Source organism: Canis aureus, chromosome 1 (assembly GCF_053574225.1).
Source record: "Canis aureus isolate CA01 chromosome 1, VMU_Caureus_v.1.0, whole genome shotgun sequence".
Lineage (NCBI taxonomy): Eukaryota > Metazoa > Chordata > Mammalia > Carnivora > Canidae > Canis > Canis aureus.
In genome coordinates, this window is record NC_135611.1 from 28,423,104 (window position 1) to 28,445,917 (window position 22,814).

The window sequence follows — 22,814 nt, forward strand, 5'->3', positions numbered from 1 at the left end:
AAGAAAATGCTTTTTTAGTAAGAAAAATGCTTTCTGAGCTAAGTTTAAACTGCCGGGGCACATGGGACACCCACAAACCCAGTCAGCAGAAGTCTCGAACTTATAAGATTAAAGGAAAAATAAATTAGTGTGTACAGAGAATGAAAAAAAAATCCCCAATGCTACAAGTCTATAAACGGAAGTAAAACTAAAACTCCCCTAAAATCCCCCAATCATCAATCCTTATAAATTCAGCACTTATCTTCTCCCTCTATTTCTTCGGGAGCCCCTAGTTAAATGAACACAAAAGTCTTCAAGATTTTTATCTCGTAAAACGAGAGTTCCCAAACTACGCTAAGGCTGGGAACCGACCTCCGTGTCACACACAGACTGCTTAACTTTTAAAACCAACGCAAGCACACGTGGGGTGTCCTGAGCTCTGCTAGGGGCGGGCTGTTCGGAGCCCCTGGATCTCGCAGGTGCGTGATCCCGGGCGCGCCGCCGTCGGAGTGGGGGCAGCGCGGGGGCAGAGGGGTGCGGTGGGCGCCGCCGGGGCCTGGCCGCGCACGGTGGGTGGGGCCGGGCGTGTGCCCGGGGGACAGTGAAGTGCTAGTGACAATACGGGGGTGGCGACGGGGCTGTGTGGGCTCCAGGATCCGGGAGAGGCGTGAAAGCTCCGCCCGGATACCCCATGCGGAGCGGTGCTAGCTCCAGCCCCCTGGTCTTTAAGTGTCCTTTGTCATTAACAAGTTAAATTAGAGATACTAGACCCAAAACCCAAACACAGCCAAACGTCCCATGAAAACACATGCTCTGGCCCCCTGCTCCCCCGCACCCCGCTCCCCCACCTGCAGGGAGCCGCCTTCACCCTCCGCCTGAACTCCAACCCCAGACGCGCCAGGTGCCCCCGGCCCCGGCCCCGGCCCCGGCCCCGGCCCCGGCCCGGCCGCCGCCGCCCCCGCGACAGCGCGTCGGAGCCCGGCGAGCTCGGGCGCCGGTGCCGGGGGCCGGGCGTGGGGCGCGGGTGGCGGCCGCCCGAAGGGGGGGCGGCCCCGCGGGACCTGGCGCGAGCCCGCGCGGCCGCGGCCCGAAAGCGGGGTTTGCGCCAGAAAAGGCGCCTCCGCGGCCCCCGGCCGCCCTCCCCGGCCCCGGGCTCCCCGCCCGCGCGCCGTCCGGGCCTCGCTGCGCGCCAGGCACTGCGCGGCGGCGCGAGAGCCCGAGGGGAGCGGCGGCCCGGCCGGCCCGGCAGCCCGGCGGCCCGGCGGGCGGCAGCCAAGGCGACCGCGGAGGCGGCGGGCAGGGCGCGTGCGCACTGCAGGGGCGCCAGATTTGGCGGGAGGGGGAGTGTCCAAAGCTCTTTGTTTGATGGCATCTCTGTTTACAGAGTTTACATTTTAATATCAACCTGTTTCCTCCTCCTCCTCCTTCTCCTCCTCCTCCGCGACCTCCTCCTCCTCCTTCTCCTCTTTCTCCCGAGAAACTTCGCCCGGGCGGTGCGGAACGCCGCTGCGCAGCCGGGGACGGACGCAGGCAGGCGGCGGGCAGCGGGAGGCGGCAGCCCCGTGCGGTCCCGGCGGCTCCCAGCTGAGCCCCGCGCCCGCCGCGCCATGGCCCGGAGACCCCGACACAGGTAACGGGGAGCCGGGACGGGCGGCCGCGGGCGGGGGCGCGCGGGGGCGCGCGGGGCCCCGGGCGCTCGGGGAACAGGTGGGAATGCGTCCCCGGATCTTCTGTGGGGCTGTCAGATCCCGCGAGCACCCGGAGCCTCTGCCTCGGCAACTGATGAATGGAAGCGCCCGTGCGGGAAATAGTCTCGGACGTCAGGAAGCACGCCCCGAGGCTCGTCCTGCAGGTTGCACGGGGATGCATTTCGCTCTAGGGGGCAAGCAAGCCGCACGTCCCCGCCGGGGCCAGAGCGGTGCCCACCGGCCCGGGGGAGCCCACCGGGTGCCTGGCTCGATGCCGCGGGCGTCGGCGAGGGAGTCGCAGCGGGACGGCTGGACGTACTGCGATGAGCTTGGACTTGGGAGCGCGCAGCATATGGCAGATGTAGGGGAGATGCCGGATTGTTTAGTAGCTGCAGGTAGCTCCCTTAAATTTCATTCATTCTTTACGGAGGCGGAGAAGAGCGGCAGCTGACAGGCGGCTGCGAAGAAGATTTTAGGGAAGAAAAGGGTCTCTCCGCCTTTGCAAATTGTCTGAAGCCCCGGTTTTGAAGGCTCTAGCCCCAGTGCCCCGGGAGGCTTTTATTTCTTATGCAAGCACTTCACACGCCTTCGCACGCGTCCGCGCCGCACATGTCCTCGCACTTGGGGAGGCCGCGGGACGAGGGGTGAAGTCCCCGCACGTCGCGGCCGCGCGAGGGGAAGACGGAGAGGAGGAGGGAAGTGCTCGTCCCGACTGTCAGCCGCTGGCGCTCGCGCTTCCCCCGGCCTCGGGACTGCGCGGACTGGCCGCGCCCGAGCTCCCCGCGAGCCGCCGGGTGCGGGGACCCGCTCGGCGGCCGTCACCGCTGCCCCCTCAACGGAAAAGGACGGGGGCGGGGGCGAGCAGCCCCCGGGACGCGGTCCTCGAGGCCCCTCGGCGGCGCAGAGGTCCGGGCGCGGCGCGCACACGTGGACGCGGCTGAGGTTGCGGCGCCTCCCCACGCCCTGCTCCCGCCGCCTAAGGTCGCCCGGGCGGAGGACGGGGCTCGCGCGGGCCGTCGCTCGGGGGCCTTGGGATAAGCCCGCGGGGGCCAAGCAAACCCAACCTCTTTCCCTTCGGGTTGTTTGCTTTTCTTGCACGTATTTGTCTTTGAACCGGCTGTCGCCTGTCGCCGCGCAAGCGCTGGGAAGTTGCGAGGAGCGTGGGTGTGGGCCCCGCGGCGGCCCCTCGGGCCCGGGCCTGGCCAGGCGGGCAGCAGCGCCCGGGCAGGGCTGGGCCCCGGGGGAAAGGAGAAGGCGACCTGCGGGGCTCCTGGGCTCCCTACGCCACGCCCGGGCCCGGCCACGCGGGGCGGCGGTGCTGCCCCTGAAGTGGTTTCACCTTCGCCTTTGAGTCTTAACAGCAGAGGCCACTTTTTTTTTTTTTTTTTTTTTTTTTTTGAGAGCAGAAACTGGGAGGGAGGAGGAGAAGAAGGAAGCTGGGAAGGGGTGCTGGGAGGAGGCGCGGTGGAGGGCCGGCGCCCCGCGACCTCTGCGGGCTGGGCGGGGCGGGGCCGCGCAGGTTCCCTGCAGCTCCCAGGTAGCGGAGAAGGGTGGCGGCCGGGAGGGGCGGGAGCCTCGAACCTGCCTCAGGGGGAAGAGAAACCCGGCTGCGGGTTCAAAGCCGTTTCTTGCCAGGCGAGCGTCAGTTCGGCAGGGATTATTAACCAGGTCAGCGAAATGAGTCTGAACCCCTTTTCTAGAATCACAGTAGCGGCCACAAGGCACTTCCTCCCGCTCCCCTCCCTCTTCCCAACCCCCACCGTCTCTTTTCTTTTTCGTTTCTTTGCACGGTGTGTTTCCTTGACAGAATGTAATATTCATAGTTGTACTCTTGTAACCACACCAGGTCTAGCAGGTGGGGGGGGGGGGGGGGAGTCGAGTGCATCAAGCCTGAAATCAACCTTTGAAAGTCCTCTGACTGTTGAGTCCGAGAGCCTGTCAGAGCAGATAAAGGAAAAGTTATTTCAGGTCCTTAGTAAAAATTAGTCGCGCTTTGGCTACCGGCACGGCTTAGAGCAGGGGCATCGCATGCAAAGCTCCCAAGCTAGCCCTGGTGCCGCACCTGCTGATGGCCCCAGGAGCAGCCTGGGAGCAGCCCTGAGCTCACCCTCCTCCCCTGATGGTTTCTTCAGGACCTGCGGAAGTCCCACACCACGTTTTCCCCCAAGTCTCTGGTTCTGCACATCTCTGCTTCTGTGCTGAATTTTGAAGGAGCACAGAAGACATGAAATCATCATTTATTTGCCCTGGAAAGTACCTTACTAATAGAATCCAAGCCCTTAGGTATAGGTGAGGAACTGAGGTCCGGAGAGACGGGAAGTGATTTGTCCAATTCAAGCAGGGAACTGGAGGCAGAATTAGGACTGGCACCTTTGCCTCCAGAGCTCTAGTCCTGTTTGATGCCTGTCCTTTCTCACCTGAAGTTGGCTGCCCCCTATGGGCGGCCGGATTTGTTGCTTGTTCCTGAGAGATGAGCTGCTGTTTCCAGGAGAAAGATGCCCAGTATACTAGTTTGGAAAATATAGTTCTCACTTCTGAAAATGTGATCTCCAGACCTAACCAAACCTAAAACGTTAAAGTAAATTGAATCTGTTACTCTTTTTCCAGATTACTCTGGTTTGCTTGGTATTCCTGATATTTAATATGGGTGTCACTTCATTTGGGGGCTTTCCAAGGAGTTCCCTGTGAACCTTTTGAAATATGCTGACCATGGGGTGCCTGGGTGGCTCAGCGATTGAGCGTCTGCCTTTGGCTCAGGGCGTGATCCTGTGGTCCTGGGATGGAGTCCCACATCTGGCTCCCTCCATAGAGCCTACTTCTCCCTCTGCCTGTGTCTGTGTCTCTCATGAATAAATAAATAAAATCTAAAAAAAAAAAAGAAAGAAAGAAAGAAAGATGCTGACCTTGGGACAGCCTTGGGATTGATTATATTTTATTAAATCTCTGATGCTTGTGTTTTTTATTAAAGGGAAACTGCTGTATTTATTAATCAGAAGTTGTTTAGAGCCTCTTGTTGACATTGGGGAACAGGATTAGATTCTTGTTTAAAAGAACAGACACTAAATAAAAAATTATTATAGATTATAAATACAGCTTAGGGATCTCTTTTGTGGTGGCATTTGGAGTTTGGATCACATCCTACTTGTCACCATCCATCGTGGGCCTTCAAATTGTTGCCCAAAATAATAATTTTAAATTTTAAGAACCTCAAATTCAGTATTTTTGGAAAGCTTGCTTGACTTGTAAAGGATGAGTAATATAAGTTAGTTTGGGAAGACAAAATCTGATATAAATATAAATTTCCTTCTTAAAAATAATAATTTGCATTTTAATGTTGCTTTATATCATTATTTTTATTGTTCTCAGTTTGGTAGACTTCTCAATATTACAATGAAAAATTTTAGTGAGATTCCTAAGAGGGTGTAATTTAAGGTATATTTATATTAAATTTATATCTTATGTTAAAGTATAATTTAAGACAGCATATTATGTTTTATAAGTAAAGTTATAACTAAAAGTAAATTGTAAATTTTACTAGCTGTAACATTACTGTCATCTATTTAGTATATGATTAATAAACATTAAATGTAGAGTTACTTGAAGAGTCATCAACATTCATAGTGTTGGTCTACTAGGTAAAAGAAAAAGCTCTCTTCAAAACACTAATGCATTCTTTTTAAACTCATCTGGGGGAATCCCTCAGTTTTGAATTAGGAACATTTTCAGAGATGTCAAATACCATTCAGTCATAAATAGAAAAACAAAAAACAAAAAATAAGCAAGAGTGTGGCTACCAAGTGGCCTAATTATTCACTAAGTTACTTAGGAAACTGAGTATTGTCACCTCTGCCACAAGTTGGATCAACTGACCTGGAGTTTCGAGCTGTTGGATATTAATGTTGTGTACAAAGCAGTCTGATCACTCAGTCTTCTCCTTCCTCAGGTTTTTTAAAAATCCTTTTGTCTTACATTCTCTTAGTCTTCTAATCTTTAAGGAAGGACTCTATTTGTATTGTCAGTTGTATTACTTCTTGAATTTTTTTCTTTCTCAATAAAACACCAGCCTCATTGGAGTAACATAATTGAGTTGCTTATTGTATTGGAGAAATATTATTTAAATGACATGACTTCTTCCAAAGATTTTGAGTGTGTACTTATAAAAGGACATAGGCTCTTGTTTCTTTTATTGTCCTTAACATTAAGTTTTCAACTTAAACCTTCATTGGTGGGAAGGTTGCCAAGTGTGTAACTTGTCACTGGCCTAACAATCTCAGCAGGTTTAAACATGCAGAGCAATAAGAAGGTGCCAGGTCCTTGGCGGTATCTGTGGATACCACTAACAGCAGAACCAGTTTACAATACTAGAGCAACAGAAGGCAGAAAACAATCTTGTGCAAGTATTCAAACTTTTATCTTTATGATCTTTGCAAAGATTGAGTTTTCATGTAAATTTTGTAATCTAGTAGTTTAAGTCTTCTGCTTTCAGTCCACGTCTGCCCATCTTTTATTTCTGCAGCATATACAGTAGTGACGAGGATGATGAAGACATTGAGATGTGTGATCATGACTATGATGGGCTGCTGCCTAAGTCTGGAAAGCGTCACTTGGGGAAAACTAGGTGGACCAGGGAAGAGGTAACTAATTGTGTCATCAAAACATGGAACAAACCTAGAGTGTATCAATTTATGAAAAAAATGTTTCAGCTGAACTACGGGTGCTCAAACTCATTAGCAGGCTCTTTGAAATCTTATCCTAGCCTGCTATGCAACGTGCTGACCTCTCACCACTCCCCTGAGTGTACACTATCCCATTCACTTCCAAATTCTTCCTAGTTCTTTGAATGTCCCCTTCTTCTCAATTTAGATTTCATCTGTGTTTCTCTCTGCCTATTCTGTTCTTGTCCTTCTGCTGCACTCCTTCTTACTACTTCTTCGACACCTGTGAAGGTATTGCCTCTTCTGTGAGGCTATCCCTGGTTTTCAGGCAGATTGGATGCCTCCTCCAGGCACTGGATACACATTCTTATTTATTACTGCTGTAACAGGCATGCCTCCCCCAGTAGACTGACTACAGATCTACTGGTGGCAGAGCTAACTGTTCATTTTGACGTTCCCTGAGCCCAGAATCACTTGTTACAAAGGGAGATATTAGTAAGTATTCTCTGTACTGATGAATTAATTGCTACTTCCCCAAACAAAAGTATGAAACAAAATATAGAACTCATCTTGTCATAACGTATTGATTTAACATTCGTGATATATAATATTTCACAGAGCCATATTCATGTTCTAACAGCATTCAGTGATAGAGATGTGTCTTCTTCCCACCTTTCTTTTCCTGCTAGCCTATCAAAAGCTTGATCTTTGTAGAAATGGAAAAAAAATACTTAAGGAACAAAATTATTTATTAATGCATGGAGGGAAATGCTTTTTCTTTAAAGTTTTCAAAAATTTTTGCAAATGATTTTAGAGGATTTTAGGTTACAATAAATAGTACTGACTCTTCCTCAGTTTCATCCTATCTTACTTCACTTAAACCAGAGCCCCTATCCCCCTGTGGATAGGCAAGTGGGATTGCCAGTGAGGTCCATAAGTTGTGATCTTCGATGATCCTGAGAGATACAGAAGTTCTGTTGTTACCACTGGTTTCCTAATTTCTGTGTCTGTGTCCTACAAGGACCCACATTGTCTGTGAAAGTTACCTTTGCAAAAACATAGTGGTTCTTTTTCACTTGAAGGTACATGTTTAGAAAGACACCTGTCAACTGAAAGATTTCTGCCTGATGTTTCGTGTCTTCTGTGTTTTAATAAGTTTGGCCTCATTTAAATTGTGAATATATTGATGCAAAAATGAAATTATTTTCTTACATTATCCATGCCTTCAAATTCAATCAAAAAAGTGATCTTCCATTTTTTACATGGAAGAGGTTGAACTAACTAAATGTTAAAACAGAGGTTGTGCTGTTTCTTACTCAAGATCCTATTTATTGCCATAAATGTCTATTAACTCTAACATTGGAGTACATCATTTTTTTTCCCATCAAGCAAAACTTTTAATAGTTATTATATATTAAACATTCAGGATCCCTGGGTAGCGCAGCGGTTTAGCGCCTGCCTTTGGCCCAGGGCGCAATCCTGAGGGCTTCTCCCTCTGCCTGTGTCTCTGCCTCTCTCTCTCTCTCTCTCTGTGTGACTATCATGAATAAATAAATAAAATCTTTTTAAAAAAATAAATAAAATAAACATTCAGTAAGCCAGGCATTATGCTAAATGTTTTGCATAGCTACTTCAGGTAATCCCCAAATAACCACATTGACATCAGCAGTCCCACCACATAGATGACAACATTAAGGCCCAGAAAAGCAACATGATATACCTGAGCCTATCTAACTAGTTAATAGCTGAGTCAAGTTTCAAACTCTGGTCTGTTAGGTTCTATATAAATCTATGCTCTAAACCAGTAGATTACATTAATATCTGTTGTATTTAAATATTTTTGAGGGTTTTTTCCTGGATTGGATTATTGGATTTGTTCCCTTTTACTCTAACTTGAATAAAATTATACAGTAAATGACTGATATCCTAGGACTAACTTTAAATGTCTTAGGATGAAAAACTAAAGAAGCTGGTGGAACAGAATGGAACAGATGACTGGAAAGTTATTGCCAATTATCTTCCGGTAAGTTCATAATATTTTCTTTCTATAAAATGAAATCTCCCCAACAATTTAAGTAAGATATTCTGGGAGAGGATATTAAGACATTACACATTTTGCTCATATGTAAGAAGTAGGGGGAGAAATGCCTCATCCATAACTTCTAGTTTATATTGTAATGCATATAATTAGGGGTTCTAAACAGATTGTTAAAAGATTTTTACAACATTTAAGAATTTTTTTCCTCTTGTTTTATCTTTTTATTAGGATAGTATAAATTAGCATTTTGATGACTTGTTATATGGTAGGATGACTAAAATCATGCTATATCCAAGGTAACTTCTTTTAAATTTCCTGTTTATTAGTTCAAAGCCATACTTGTGTACCCTGGCTGAAAATTTTGGTTCGTCCTTTTTTATTTACCCCATTTCCCATACCCTACATCCAAGCAGTGACTAAGGAATCTGGAATTCCTTTGTCAGTCAGCCCCTTCTTTCCATCCTCCTTGATGTTTCACAGATTCAGCCTCCATCCTTTTTCTCTGGACTATTACAGTGGCTTCTTAACTGGCTTCCCTACTTGTAGCTTTCCACTCTTCCATCACCCCAAACATTGTTGGTACACGGAGCGTCCTAAAATGCAGCTGTACCTTAACTTTTCAAAAACAACAGCAATGACATAAGAGTCTCACAAATTAAGTGTACTGCCTTGAGCTGGCAAACAAAGGTGCTTTCACATGGCCCCAGCATACAACTCCGGTTCTCTTTCCTACTTCCTCTGTCAGCACGTTTGGTTGAATTCATTTCTGCTTTCCCTCCTTTGGGCTTTTGTCTCTGGTGATGTCACCTCCTAGAATGTTCCATTCAGCCTTCCAAGGGGCTATCAAGAGCTTTTCCAGACTCCTCCTAAGGAAACATAATTTCTCCTCCTAAGGAGATGCTTCTATTCCCAGCCCAATATCGTTTTGTTTTGGTTTCTTCTTGCTTATGAATCAAATTCTGCCTTCTGTTAGTTAATTATATATTTGTCTTTTTTTTTCTAGATTATACTCTTTTATAAGTTAGGGCCTATCTTTATTCATCTTTATTCTGCAATATTAATATTTGAGGCCCTAAATTGAAGTATATCTCTTGGTTTGAATGGGAAGCAAACTTCAATCATTTAGAGTAGATTTCCAGGAAACTCTGACCGTCATGTGGAATCACTAACAAGTATCAGTCTCAGTCCATAGAGATACTGCCGCATGCGGAGGATAAGGTTAAATAGCCATGTGTACAATGAAGGTCCTTCAGTTCATAAGGCAGGACTATTTCACTAAGAAGACAGAGCTTCTAATTTTAGATGCAGTTTTGATATATTCTTTGTATGTTCATTAGCTGTAAGTAATGAGTGATGGGTAGGCTCTCCAAACATGCCCTAAAATGTTCCTGAATGTGTTTATTGTGCTTATCATATCTTATCTATATGACAGTGCATATTTTATTATTTGTCTAGAATCGAACAGATGTGCAATGCCAGCACCGATGGCAGAAGGTACTAAACCCTGAACTCATCAAGGGTCCTTGGACCAAAGAAGAAGATCAGAGAGTAAGTTCTTTTCTCTTTGGTGTGTGAATCACAAATAAGAATATTTCCCCAGACATCTTTATTGAATGTTTCCCAACTTGAGGAAACAGGTAAAGTGTCAGGAAGCAGAGGACTCTATTCCCATATTTCCAGTGAATGAAAGCAGATTCTTAGACATTTTCTAAAGATCTTGTAACACTGAAGAATGATTACGCTGAGTCATTACATAACATTAAAACATAGGTTATTTTTGTGTGTTTATCTGAAGGTGATAGAACTTGTACAGAAATACGGTCCGAAACGTTGGTCTGTTATTGCCAAGCACTTAAAGGGGAGAATTGGAAAACAATGTAGGGAGAGGTGGCATAACCACTTGAATCCAGAAGTTAAGAAAACCTCCTGGACAGAAGAGGAAGACAGAATTATTTACCAGGCACACAAGAGACTGGGGAACAGATGGGCAGAAATCGCAAAGCTACTGCCTGGACGGTAATAATATGTCAAAAAATATATTGATTGGGAAGAATGAGGGAGTGGGTATTGAACATTTTGTTTTAAATGTATGGTGAGTGAGTGAATTACATTGCAGTGATCGTGTTTCATTAGATACACCAGATCCATAGATTTTGAAACTGGAGGAGCTCTTAGTGTGTATCTGATTGAGGACTTCCAGAATCCACCCAACAGTGAGCTCTGAGCCAAGTCATTGAACTTTCCCCAGCTTCAATCACTCTGTTTAAAAAATGAGTAATAGCTTACTTCACAGAGCCAATGTTAGTATCAAATAAAATGAATGTCGAAATAGTTGGTAAACTATAAAACTCTAAACACATAGAAGGAAACTGAGGATAGACATTTTGTCTCTGGTCTGAGCTCATGCAGCTGGTTCAGTAGACCAGAAGTAGCTTAGCTATCATTTTCCTGTTACCAGCGTTCATTTCATTATACCACTTGGCTTAGTTTTTCTTCCTTTGAAGAAGTGGAGTATTTCTAGAATTATCATACTGCTTCCAGTTTTTAAATAATGTCAGTGTTATGCTTTCTTTTAATGAACAAGGCACAGAAATGGCCTCATAATGAGGGATATCTAGAAAAGCTCATTTTTGTCCCACTTACCCCACTTGAACAGTTTATAAACATGCTTTCTTTAACTTGGAAGATACTTTTCATTATAAATCTTATGTAACTAATGTAAAATAGAAAATATTTAATAAGTTTTATTCTTGAGCTTTGAAATTGGAGAAAGGGTCCTTTAAAAGAAGGCCATGGCTCTGATGGGTTATGTCATGTTCTTGTGTGGTGTTCCCGAGCATTTCCTCCCTATGGATGTATCAGCCTAGAGAATCCAAGAAGTTGACAAATGGAGGCCTTTTCTCCCATTTGGCCTGAGAGGATATGCTGTTGATTCTTGTAAAAATTTAAGGGGCGATTGAACTTCCTCTTTCTTTAGCATACATTCCCCCACCCCCATCAGAATAGTCAAAGGGAGGCCTAAAGCGTTTTTTTTTGTTTTTTTTTTTTTTTTTGAATTGAGAAACTGTTTTCCTGAGAATTTAAAGACTTTAGTAAAAAATGTTTTGCAGTTTGAAAATATATCGGGACTTAGCATCTTTCCCCTCTGGATCCCATTTTCTATTCTCACCTCCAGTTCTAGAACAATTTGAGGTGAATGTCTAAAGATGGGAGTTTCTTTTTTTCTTTAATCTTTTTTTTCTTTTTTTTTACTCCAAATTTCTGGCCATTGCTATTTGAGATAAAGAGCAGACAGTGAGGCAGTGGCGACATCATTATCATTCACCAAACTTTACTGTGCGCCTGTTGTGGTGTGTAGGCCCTGCTAAGCCACACTCAAAGGAGTAATTTTCTAGAACAGCTGGATCTCTAAGTTGTATGAGAGTCTTGAACAGTCAGAATAAACATGAAAAGTGGTTGTACTGAAAATACTCTTTTATCAAGGAAACAAAGTGGTTAAGGAATTTAAAGATTTCTAAAAATCCACATATGTCCCATATGGGGTAATGAGAAAAATCTATGGATTTTCAATTAGGTAACAAGGGAAGCATGATTTTCAGAGGTTCACGACTAAAACAATGAAAACAACCACAACCACAAAAAAAAAAAAAAAAAAAAAAAAAAACACAAAAGAAAGTCTCTGTTCGAAACAGTTTTCTGTCAATTAACTCTAATCTGAATTGAAAATTTTGTTTGTAAAATTCTTATGTGATATATTTCTGTGCAGAACTGATAATGCTATCAAGAACCACTGGAATTCTACAATGCGTCGAAAGGTCGAGCAGGAAGGTTATCTGCAGGAGTCTTCTAAAGCCAGCCCACCAGCAGTGGCCACAAGTTTTCAGAAGAACAGTCATTTGATGGGTTTTGCTCATGCTCCCCCTTCAGCTCATCTCCCTCCAGCTGGCCAGCCCTCAGTTAACAATGACTATTCCTATTACCACATTTCTGAAGCACAAAATGTAAGCCATTTCTGAGAATTTAGTTTACTGAGAGAGATGGTGATTTTAAGTCCAGGTAGCAATAATACATCACACGTTCATACTTTTCAGAGAACTTCCATAAATATGATCACCTTCGATCCCCACCTGCATACAGCCTTCCAGGTAGAGGGGGTATTGTTATCCATGCGTGCGTATGCAGAAGCCAGGATGTGAAGTGATCTGCCAAGAGTCGCAGAGCTCACAGTGCAGACTGGAGTCCAGGTTGTTGGATTCTAACTTCAATGCCTCAGATCAGATTAGCTTTTGAATGTCAATTTACTTAAGCTCTTGCAGAAGAAGAAAGGGGGAATGGAGATGCATTTGTGGCTGTTGTCTTCCTCTTCCAAAATGAAAAGTGAATGTAGTATTACATTTACAGAGGAGATCGTTTGACATTGAAATTCAACAGGTGTGATTCTGTAAGTTTGATTCTGGTAGTGATCTAGCAGAAATGTGTTAATTTATTCCTTCTGGGAATGTTTCCCTTCTTACTCTGAGTCAGAAGCAGGCTTGTGACACCATTTTCTGATGTCTCCTTTCATCCTGCTTTGGATCAGTGTGATTTCTTCCTAATTGCCAGATATTTCTATTCAGGGAAAGAAATTTCCATCATGGTTAGAAAAAGAAAAATAAGGAGAATAAAGACAAAATCGATAAACTTTAATCTTACCACTAACAATAACAGATGGTGAAACTTAGCCAAGAATATGGAGTTCATACACAAATTATATTCAAAATGTATTCCTAGTTTTTAGTCTTCTCTGTTCCATTCATTTGACTATAGCCTTTCCAGAAAAGTCTCAGATGAATGAAGTATCATAGGCGCTACTGTGCTCTTTACTAAAACTCTTAATTATTCCAAGAAAAATATTGCTATTATCACCAGCTAGAGCCATCCAGTTTTTCCCATTATGACTTCTTTCATACATTCACAAATATTTTTTAGGTTTATTTTTTATTGTGTTTTTCTCTAATTAAGGAATACTTCTCATCAAGATCAATGAGCACTCTCAATCTCTTTATGTTGCTTGAGCTATTTATTTTGCCATAAGGCCTAACTAAAATTTCAAATTCAAGGGGTGTTTTGTTTTGTTTTTCCTCTGTGCATGAATTTTATCAGTAGAGTTTTGTGTTTTTTTTCCCTCAGACAGAGCAAAACCTCAGGAAGCCACGTCCCCTAAAGCCTATGTGACCATGAATGACTCGGCCTTTGTTTGTCTGCCTTTTTTGATCTAGGTCTCCAGTCATGTCCCGTATCCTGTAGCGTTACATGTAAATATAGTCAATGTCCCTCAGCCAGCTGCTGCAGCCATTCAGGTAAGATCATTTGAAGGCCATTTTGTAAAGAAATTCATTGACTGTTCAAAGCAAACTTTTTAAAGACATGCTTCATTTCTTTCATCTAAACAGTTATTTTCACTTGACCAACTGAAGTATAAAAAAAAAAAAAAGGAATAGTGGAGGGGTGGGTGAAGTTCTAGCCAGTAAGCTACCAATCTTCACTTCTAGAGTAAACTTGCTCAGGAGTTCTCTGATTCTCTCTGATTGATAAATTGGACCAGCACATCAGTCAGCAGCCACTCGAGCCTCAGATTTCACATCACTGCCTTAGGTCTGGACTAACACTCCCAAAGCGTTGTACGGGGGCCAGATTCAGTTGGCGTTGGTTTCACACTGAGGCTTATTGGGCTGAATGGTCCCTTAGGACTACGGGCCATGGCAGCTTCCATTCAAGCCCTTGTCTTTTTTTTTCTCCCTGCATTTTTCATTTCAGAGACACTATAATGATGAAGATCCTGAGAAAGAAAAGCGAATAAAGGAATTAGAATTGCTCCTCATGTCAACTGAGAATGAGCTGAAAGGACAGCAGGCGTCACCGGTAAGAACAGACTGTGTGCTTGAATGGGGGGCCAGCAGCTTCACCCCAGGGCCCTCTGTCTATTTTACCTTCTCTTCTAACTATTACACTAATCAAGACTATAGATCCATTAACAGTGTTTGAACACAAGTTGCCTCTACTAAAATGGAGTTGGTATCACAGTGAATGCTGACCAATTGAAAGCAGCCCTTTTGTGCAGCAGCAGAAACTCAGAATCTGCTAGTGGCCACCATCAATTTTCTTGTTTTCTCGGGACTGTTATCAACTCAAAGACTAACAGATATAAATGAAGGAAAAATCAGCATTTTTGACAAAGCTCTGTATCTGTATGGTACCTATCCATTTGATGCTTCTCTTTTTCTTTTTTTTCTTAACCTAGATTTTCATACTTCATAGTTTCACGTATGATTTGATGCATGTTCAACCTACACATGTGAATAAGATATATAAAAAAGTAAATAACATGGCCGCTCTCTTTTGTTTGCATTATGAAAGTTGTGCAGACCATTACTGAATTTTGACATCTTTTTTTGGTGGTTGGGCTACAGACAGAGAAAGTGGAGTGTACTTTGTAACCTATGGAGTTAAGCAATAAAAAGGATAAAAGAGATGTGATACCCAGTAGGGATCCTTAGGAGTGAATTTCTTTGGGGTTAAATAATAAGATGATTAGGTGCCTATGTTTGCTCGACCACTTTTTAACTTTAGTTAATGTTTTGCAATTTCTCCTGTTGCGCGGTCATGCTGAAAGGAGACTTCTGTTAATGTGCTCTTCTGCTTTCCTAACCACGTTGATTTGGCAGCCCTTCAGTGCATCAGTGCAATCTGTAACATTAAGAAGGCTTAGAAGCAACAAGAATATATGCAGATTAAGCAACTCTGACTTGAGTCCTTTGGCCTTTTCATAGATTAGAAGAACAGGGTAATTCTTAGTCTGCAGCAACCACGTATGGCCTTTTTTGTAGTTACATGAAAGTAGATCTTTTGGATGGTCCATGTGAGGCTTATACTTTGTGACCTAGTCCCTCTGTTTGCAGTTTTAGCAAAATGATGACAGCGAGGGTATTCACATAGGTGACAGACAGTACCACTCTTAAAAAGGGTCTTGCATCGATAAAAGGAAACATCTTGACAACTGTTTCATGGGTGCAAGTTTTGGATGATGCAACTGCTTTTATCTTTCCTCCAACAGCATCTGATACCTTGTGCAACTTCATTGCTAAGTTCCTTCTCCCTTTCTTCTCCCTGCTCTTTCTTTATTCCCCCTGCCCCCGCCTCAGAGCCAGAACCACACGTGCAGCTATCCCGGGTGGCACAGCACTACCATCGCTGACCACACCAGACCTCATGGGGACAGTGCACCTGTTTCCTGTTTGGAAGAACACCACTCCACTCCATCTCTGCCTGTGGATCCTGGCTCCCTACCTGAAGAAAGTGCCTCGCCAGCGAGGTGCATGATCGTCCACCAAGGCACCATTCTGGATAATGTTAAGAACCTCTTAGAATTTGCAGAAACACTTCAATTTATAGATTCTGTAAGTAGAATTGTTAAGGCAAGTTAATGTTTTTGAAGGTGAATGACAAAACCCATTTCTCAAATGATTGCCATTTTTCTATAGCAAATATCATTTTATTTGCATATATTACTATAAAAGTGTGATTTTAGCCTTTGCATATATATGTTTTGTCAAAGATCTGACTTTATAGGCTACTCAGATAAAAGATAGCCTTTCATGCATTTCCTTCAAAATGCATATTTTTTTAAAATAAAGTTAATGACCTACAAGTAGATCCTGGGTTGTGGAATGATGTTTGAGTTATTTTTTAACTTATTTTACTTTGTTACTTCTTTACATTTCTCTAGAATTGTGCTTTGCTTTTGGATAGCACATTAAGAATTGTATTTACTCATAATTTAACACAGTCTTTCAGTGTATTTGAAGCAGTCATGAGTTCATTGGTGGTACATGGCTCTTGCCAAAGAACATTGATTATGGATTGCCAGTCCCGATTGGTTCACTGAGATAAACCATCAATGAAACAAACGTTGAGTTCAGCACCTAGGACATAGATACTCAGTTCATTTCCTTTGTTGCTAAAAAGTATTTATTGTATATCCATCTAGTGGGAAGAAGCTTCCCAAAATGTGCCATCTCAAAAAGCTTTTCTTTTGGCTTTGGATTGCTTGCAAAGGAGAGAGTACCAGGATGTCCCTGTGGCACATATGTAGGGCCAATCTGGAGGCGGCATGATAGAGCTGCCAGGCAGCGTAGCAGAACAGTTGTTAATCCTGAAGCTATTTCTCAAGAGGGCCAGGTGTTTTCTCTGCCTTTCTCAGTGCTGTGTTTCAGGTGATGGCACACATCATGCACACACTGTCTCAAAGTTCTGTGCCTCCCACATTGTTTCAGGATTCTTCATCATGGTGTGATCTCAGCAGTTTTGAATTCTGTGAAGAAGCAGATTTTTCACCTAGCCAACATCACGCAGGCAAAGCCCTTCAGCTTCTGCAAAGAGAGGGCAGTGTGAATAGAGCTGCGGGAGAGCCTAGCACAAGGGTGAACAAACTCAAGTTGAGGGAGGGTTCGCTTGACCTGCTCAAGCCCTTACCTCCTTCGAGGCACAGCACATTTCCACTGGTCATCCTACGAAAAAAGCGGGGCCAGGCAAGCCCCTTGGCCACTGGAGACTCTAGCTCCTTCGTATTTGCTGACGTCAGCAGCTCAACTCCCAAGCGCTCCCCTGTCAAAAGCCTACCTTTCTCCCCTTCGCAGGTAGAGCATGATTTCTGCAGAGCTATTACTAATTTTCAACAGACACTAAAGCCTTAATAATCTAGAAACTAATCCTTTGGAACAAATGACTAATTAGTGCTGCCCTTGCTGATTTCATTCCGTCGTTGAATCGAGCTGTTGCTAAGTCATACTGCCTCCCCAAGTTTGAGCTGTCTGTAGGCTGACTGATGATTTTGTCATAATTCTCTTTTTTTCTTTTTGGTGATTTGAAATGCTGTTAGTTGCATGGGATGTGCTTTTATTTCCTCCAATGCTGGAGTTTAACATTTCTCTCCCTTCCTTTTCTCCCATTCTTTCCTGCTCCTTAAAAACTTTAGCAAACTTTTTGCCTATTTGTTCACTTATTATTTTGTGATTCACTGACCCAGGGAAGGAGGGGACCAAACTATGTTTGGAGAGCATTTGGGTTGCAACCAGAAACTTTAGAGGGTCCAATCCATCCTTAAGTGGAAAAGTTTTGGAAAAGCATAAGGAACAGATGCTTAAGAAAAACCACTTATTTTTAAATTTTAATTTCTTAACATTGGCTTTTTTGAGTTGTGCCATACTATTTTATCAACACGGTCTTTGCCATGAATATTCTCATCTCATGAATTTTTTTAAGGAATGGAAATTATAATTTTTATCAGAGATTCGTATTCCTTAATTATTAAACTAATGGAAGTTAGTAGGTAACTTGACACTTTAAAACATTTTCCAGTTATGTCTGTTGAGTTTATTTTAAGAACAGCTTTAAGTATGAACAAATGAAGCACCCACCAAAAAAAATTATCTTGTTTTTTTTATTTGTATCTTCCAAATTGTGTTCTGGAGGATATTAGGTCTACAAGACCTTGTAGATGTTCAAAAACAATCTAAATATATAAAAATATAAGTTTGGGAAACACTAAGTCAGAGTTAAAATTGGTTTCTTTACTGCAGGACCTCTCAGAGTTTTTAATACACTGATACACATTATGAATTTCCAGGAGGAGATTATGATATGTATGTTTCCCAAACTTATTTGACCTTGGAACTTTTTAAGGAACACCTGTTATTTCCCCAGAACAATGACATTCTGAGAAACACAGTTTATTATTCAGGAATGTTCTACATAATATAAACCTTCTATCACAATCATTCATAGATCATTAGAGAAAAAATTGCATAAAAATACAATAATTACTTTCCCAAAAATATCACTTTGATGCTTATAATCTTAATAAAGATTACATCCCGTTCTCTTTAATGGCATTTATTGAGAATATTTTTGTAAGAGTTTGTGAGTTTTTCAGCAGTGACCCTGGATTATATTTCTTGGAAATTACACTCCAAATTGCACTCCAACCGAAATAAGTCCCATACCGAAATATGTCCAATACTATGTGCTTGTTAGCATCTTTATTATTTTACAAGAAGGGTCAGTAAAACATACTTAACTTGTATGTATCATGGTGTGATTTTTAAGTTGGGCTGAATAACGAATCACTGTTTAAGTATTTTTTTTCTTTCTTCCCGTATTTAGTTCTTAAACACTTCTGGTAACCATGAAAACTTAGACTTGGAAATGGCTTCTTTGACTTCTACTCCTCTCAATGGTCACAAATTGACTGTTACAACACCATTTCATAGAGACCAGACTGTGAAAACTCAAAAGGAAAATACTATGTAAGTCCTTACTTCAAGAATAAAATTATTTATTCTTATTTACTGATATTTAATTAATGGAATATAGCCTCCAAATGTCTGACCCATTAGTATATAATCATGTATAGTCTCACATTGCCTGTACCTGTCCTGAGCATGTCACAACTACCTAGACGTGGCAAGTCAGTAGATATACTAAATAACTTTTTGTAAAATCTCCTATTTTGAAGGACTATGTAGAACTACAGGTGGAGATAGTCCTCACATAACTTTTCTATTCAGTTTTTCCATTTGCTTGATAAGGCCTTTTCCTCACTGAAGACAAGATTTTCAACCCCCTTTCCTCTCTGATAATAAAATTTAGAGTAACAATGGTATGGCTCTTTACTTAGTTCATATTTTTTTAATCTTGTTTCTTTTATGAAATTTATGTATAAATTTATGAAATTTATATATTTATGACTTATTTTAAAATCCCAAAGAATATTATAGGATCAGAAGCCAAGGAGTGATTAAGCAATGTTTATATTAAAAAAAGTCTTACCCAATTCAAAGAAATGGCAGAAAACATCAATATGAATTAGAGAAAACCTTTTAAAAATTATATCTTACTATTTCCAGTTACAATAAGTCCATTTCAAAAGGTTAACATGTGTTTTCTATTGTGGGCTTGTTTTAATGAATAGATCAAATTGATTTATAAATGACAACAAATCTTTACAGTGTTTATGATTATTATAAAGACCTACAAGTACTATATGTGTCTTCAGAATGATCAAAGAAAGATGAAAAAATATTTTAATGCTCTTAGGAGTATAATATTTTGAAGTACTTGGGAATATGAAATGTGTATATTATCTTTTTCTTAATAACACATATAGGATTAATTCACATATCAATAACAGAGCTTATTCACTAAAAAAATATTACATACTGAATATTTCAGTACTTGTTTTCTTTTTAAAGTTTTAGAACTCCAGCTATCAAAAGGTCAATCCTAGAAAGCTCTCCAAGAACTCCTACACCCTTCAAACATGCCCTGGCAGCTCAAGAAATTAAATATGGTCCTCTGAAGATGCTAGTAAGTTTGGGCTAAGTTCTTGAGGTTAGCTGGTTTATTAGCACAGAAAGAAATTGTTCTCTGATGTGAACATACCCACTCTTCCTTTCAGCCTCAGACACCATCTCATCTAGTAGAAGATCTACAGGATGTGATCAAGCAGGAATCAGATGAACCAGGAATTGTTGCTGAGTTTCAAGAAAATGGACCACCTTTACTGAAAAAGATCAAACAAGAGGTAAACACATGAGATCCTTTGGAAGGAGTAAGATGTGAATTGTGCTGCCTCTGTTCCTTGTGGGCAGCTTTATATGTCTGGCATCAGTACTATGTAACAACACCACTTTTTATACAAGATTTTTCTACAAGATGCAGCTAAGAGGTACTGCCAAACTGTATAGGAGGCATGTGACCTTACATTTGGGAAGCCAGGCCACTTCTACCTACTTCATGTTTGAACAGAAAATATATTAGAAAGGATAAAGGAAAAAGAGCATGGCTGTTTACTGTACTTTTTGTTTTTGTTTGTTTTTTTAATTTTTATTTATTTATATAGTTACACAGAGAGAGAGAGAGAGAGAGAGAGAGAGGCAGAGGCATAGGCAGAGGGAGAAGCAGGCTCCATGCACTGGGAGCCCGATGTGGGATTCGATCCCGGGTCTCCAGGATCGCGCCCTGGGCCAAAGGCAGGCGCTAAACTGCTGCGCCACCCAGGGATCCCCTGTTTTTGTTTGTTTTTAAGTAGGCTCCACGCCCACCATGGAGTCCAATACAAGGCTTGAACTCACAACCCTGAGATCAAGACATCAGATGAGATCAAAGGACAGATGCTCAACCATTTAAGCCATGCAGGCGCCCCTTTACTGTACTTTTTTATCACTAATACACAAATGGATAGATTTTTAATTTTCAGATTTCATGGAGAATTAAAATTTAAATTAAAATAATAGTATCCAACTTATAAAAGAAAAAGACTGACTTGCAAGGATCAAAATTCTAGCTTGAGTGGCAAGAAGCATTTCCAAAAAGTAGATAGAGTGCCTCTGGAATTTTTTTTCATATAAGGATAAATGTTTAACAGACTGACCAGAAATTTACTCTTTTTCTCCAGCTTTATTGAGATATTATTGACAAAATTGTAAGGTATTTAAGGTGTACAGCATGATGATTTGATATACATATATATTGTGGAGGGATTCTCCCTCACTAAGTTTAATGGACGCATCCAATACTTCATATGTTGGCCTTCTTAAAATTTTTTGTGAGAACATTTAAGTTCTGCTTACCAACTATAGTTGCCATGTTATACATTAAATCCTTAGATATTACTCATAGAAATTTACTCTCGAGTGTTGGTGTTCCATGGGAAGTTCTAATTCTAGAAACAACAAAGCACTTCCTGTTTGCTTTTAGGTGGAATCTCCAACGGATAAAGCAGGAAACTTCTTCTGCTCCAACCACTGGGAAGGGGAGAGTCTGAACACTCAGCTGTTCACACAGGCATCACCTGTGGCAGATGTGCCAGTAAGTACACGCCCATGTTATGAGGTCTTAGTGCCTCACAGAATTTTCTGCATGGTATGTGAGGCTAAAGGGGTTTTAGCACTATTTAATGCATCGTATTTCTAAATATTCTCTGTTACATGACTATTTCCTTATGATTATTAATGTTGAATATAGAAATTTTATGTATTAGAAATAGATTATTTTCCATGCAGATTTTTTTTGTTATTTATTTTCTTATGATTTGAGAGTCCTTACCACTTAAAAAATCTTCTGCATGAAAATATGTACTTCCATGAGAGGAGAATGTTAATTTTACATTTTCTTCTAATTTTCTTGTCTTCCAAAAGTAGTTATTTCTTCCTTGCTATATTGTCTCCTGTTTGGTTTTATGCAGCATCTAGCATAATGCCAGTCCCTGTCTATGGTAGATGCCTTTTATCATTCCTGTTACGCATTACTTTGGTTGCCACCATTTTTTAAAATAAACCTTATTTTTTAGAGCAGTTTTGGGTTCACGGAAAAGTGAAGCAGAAGATACAGAGATTTTCCACATACTCCTGCCCCCACATATGTGTAGCCCTCCCATTGTCCACATTCCCCACTCGAGTGGGACATTTGTTAAAATGGATGAGCTAACAGTGCTGACACTTCATCACCCAAAGTCCATAGTTTATATTAGGGTATGCTGTTGAGGCTGTACATTTTATGGGCTTGGACAAATTTATGACATAAGTCTACCATTGTAGTATCACACAGAGTAGTTTCACTGTCCTAAAAATTCTCTGTGGTCCACCTTGTCATCCCTCCACCACCATCTCTACCCCTGCCAACCCCTGGCAGCCATTGATCTTTTTACTCTCTCTATAGTTTTGCTTTTTCCCAGATTTCATATAATTAAAATCATACAGTATGTAGCCTTTTCAGACTGGCTTCTTTCACTTAGTAATATGTACTTATGTTTCCGTGATGTCTTGTCATGGCTTGATAGCTCCTTTCTCTTTAGCACTTAGTGACCACCATTTTTAAAGTTTGCAATTGGTGAATGGTTGTCCTTTATGGAGAATCAGAGCTAATAACAATTGTTAATTTTTATTCAATATGTACTAAGTGGTAAGTACTATTTTAAGAGCTTTAGATGCATTACCTCATTGAATCCTCACAACAGCTGTGCAAGGTTGGTAACATTATCATTGCCATTATACCAACTGGGAAACAGGCACAGTGAGGCATACTCACTTGGTTAATATTATATACCTAATAAGTAGTGACTCTGGGTTAGAACTCAGAAAGTCTAGTTCTAAATTCCATGCTTTTAACCATTATACTATGCTGCCATGGATTTGTAGCTCTAGAATATTTTGATACCAATATACAAAATAAATAGTTCTCCAACTAGAGTTAAGTAAGTCTTTCATTTTCATTTTTTTAAAGATTTATTTATCTACTTTAGAGAGAGCATGAATGGAGAGAGGGGTAGAGGGAAAGGGAGAGAGAGAATCCCAAGCAGACTCCCCACTGAGCTTCAGAGCCCAAATCAGGGCTTGATCTCATGACCTGAGCTGAAAT

At 41.9% G+C, this 22,814-nt stretch overlaps 1 protein-coding gene and 1 long non-coding RNA gene across 7 annotated transcripts in view; one reads left to right on the forward strand and one right to left on the reverse strand.

The window, feature by feature from the left end:
* Positions 1-1,329: 1,329 nt before the first annotated feature.
* The window catches only part of MYB (MYB proto-oncogene, transcription factor), an 88,153-nt gene continuing 66,668 nt past the window's right edge, over positions 1,330-22,814 (forward strand). For 2 of the 6 annotated variants that reach the window (XR_013377111.1, XM_077894143.1), the window contains exons 1-14: positions 1,332-1,609; positions 6,184-6,301; positions 8,274-8,345; positions 9,816-9,908; positions 10,156-10,376; positions 12,127-12,361; positions 13,619-13,699; positions 14,157-14,261; positions 15,542-15,796; positions 16,673-17,035; positions 18,561-18,703; positions 19,649-19,763; positions 19,855-19,980; positions 21,156-21,266. Coding sequence is in view for 5 of the 6 variants with exons in the window: in XM_077894143.1 (XP_077750269.1) it covers positions 1,587-1,609; positions 6,184-6,301; positions 8,274-8,345; positions 9,816-9,908; positions 10,156-10,376; positions 12,127-12,361; positions 13,619-13,699; positions 14,157-14,261; positions 15,542-15,796; positions 16,673-17,035; positions 18,561-18,703; positions 19,649-19,763; positions 19,855-19,980; positions 21,156-21,266 (2,061 nt within the window). In the remaining variant the exon portion in view is untranslated. Of the gene's footprint in view, positions 1,610-6,183; positions 6,302-8,273; positions 8,346-9,815; positions 9,909-10,155; positions 10,377-12,126; positions 12,362-13,618; positions 13,700-14,156; positions 14,262-15,541; positions 15,797-16,672; positions 17,036-18,560; positions 18,704-19,648; positions 19,764-19,854; positions 19,981-21,155; positions 21,267-22,814 lie in introns of all 6 variants that reach the window. The other 4 variants (XM_077894131.1, XM_077894138.1, XM_077894151.1 and 1 more) reach the window with 4 other exon arrangements.
* On the reverse strand, positions 12,031-22,622 carry LOC144311561 (uncharacterized). The gene is made up of 3 exons (XR_013377174.1): positions 22,393-22,622; positions 19,839-19,959; positions 12,031-18,684 (listed from the first exon to the last, which is right to left on the reverse strand). It is a non-coding gene; the product is annotated as an uncharacterized LOC144311561 (long non-coding RNA).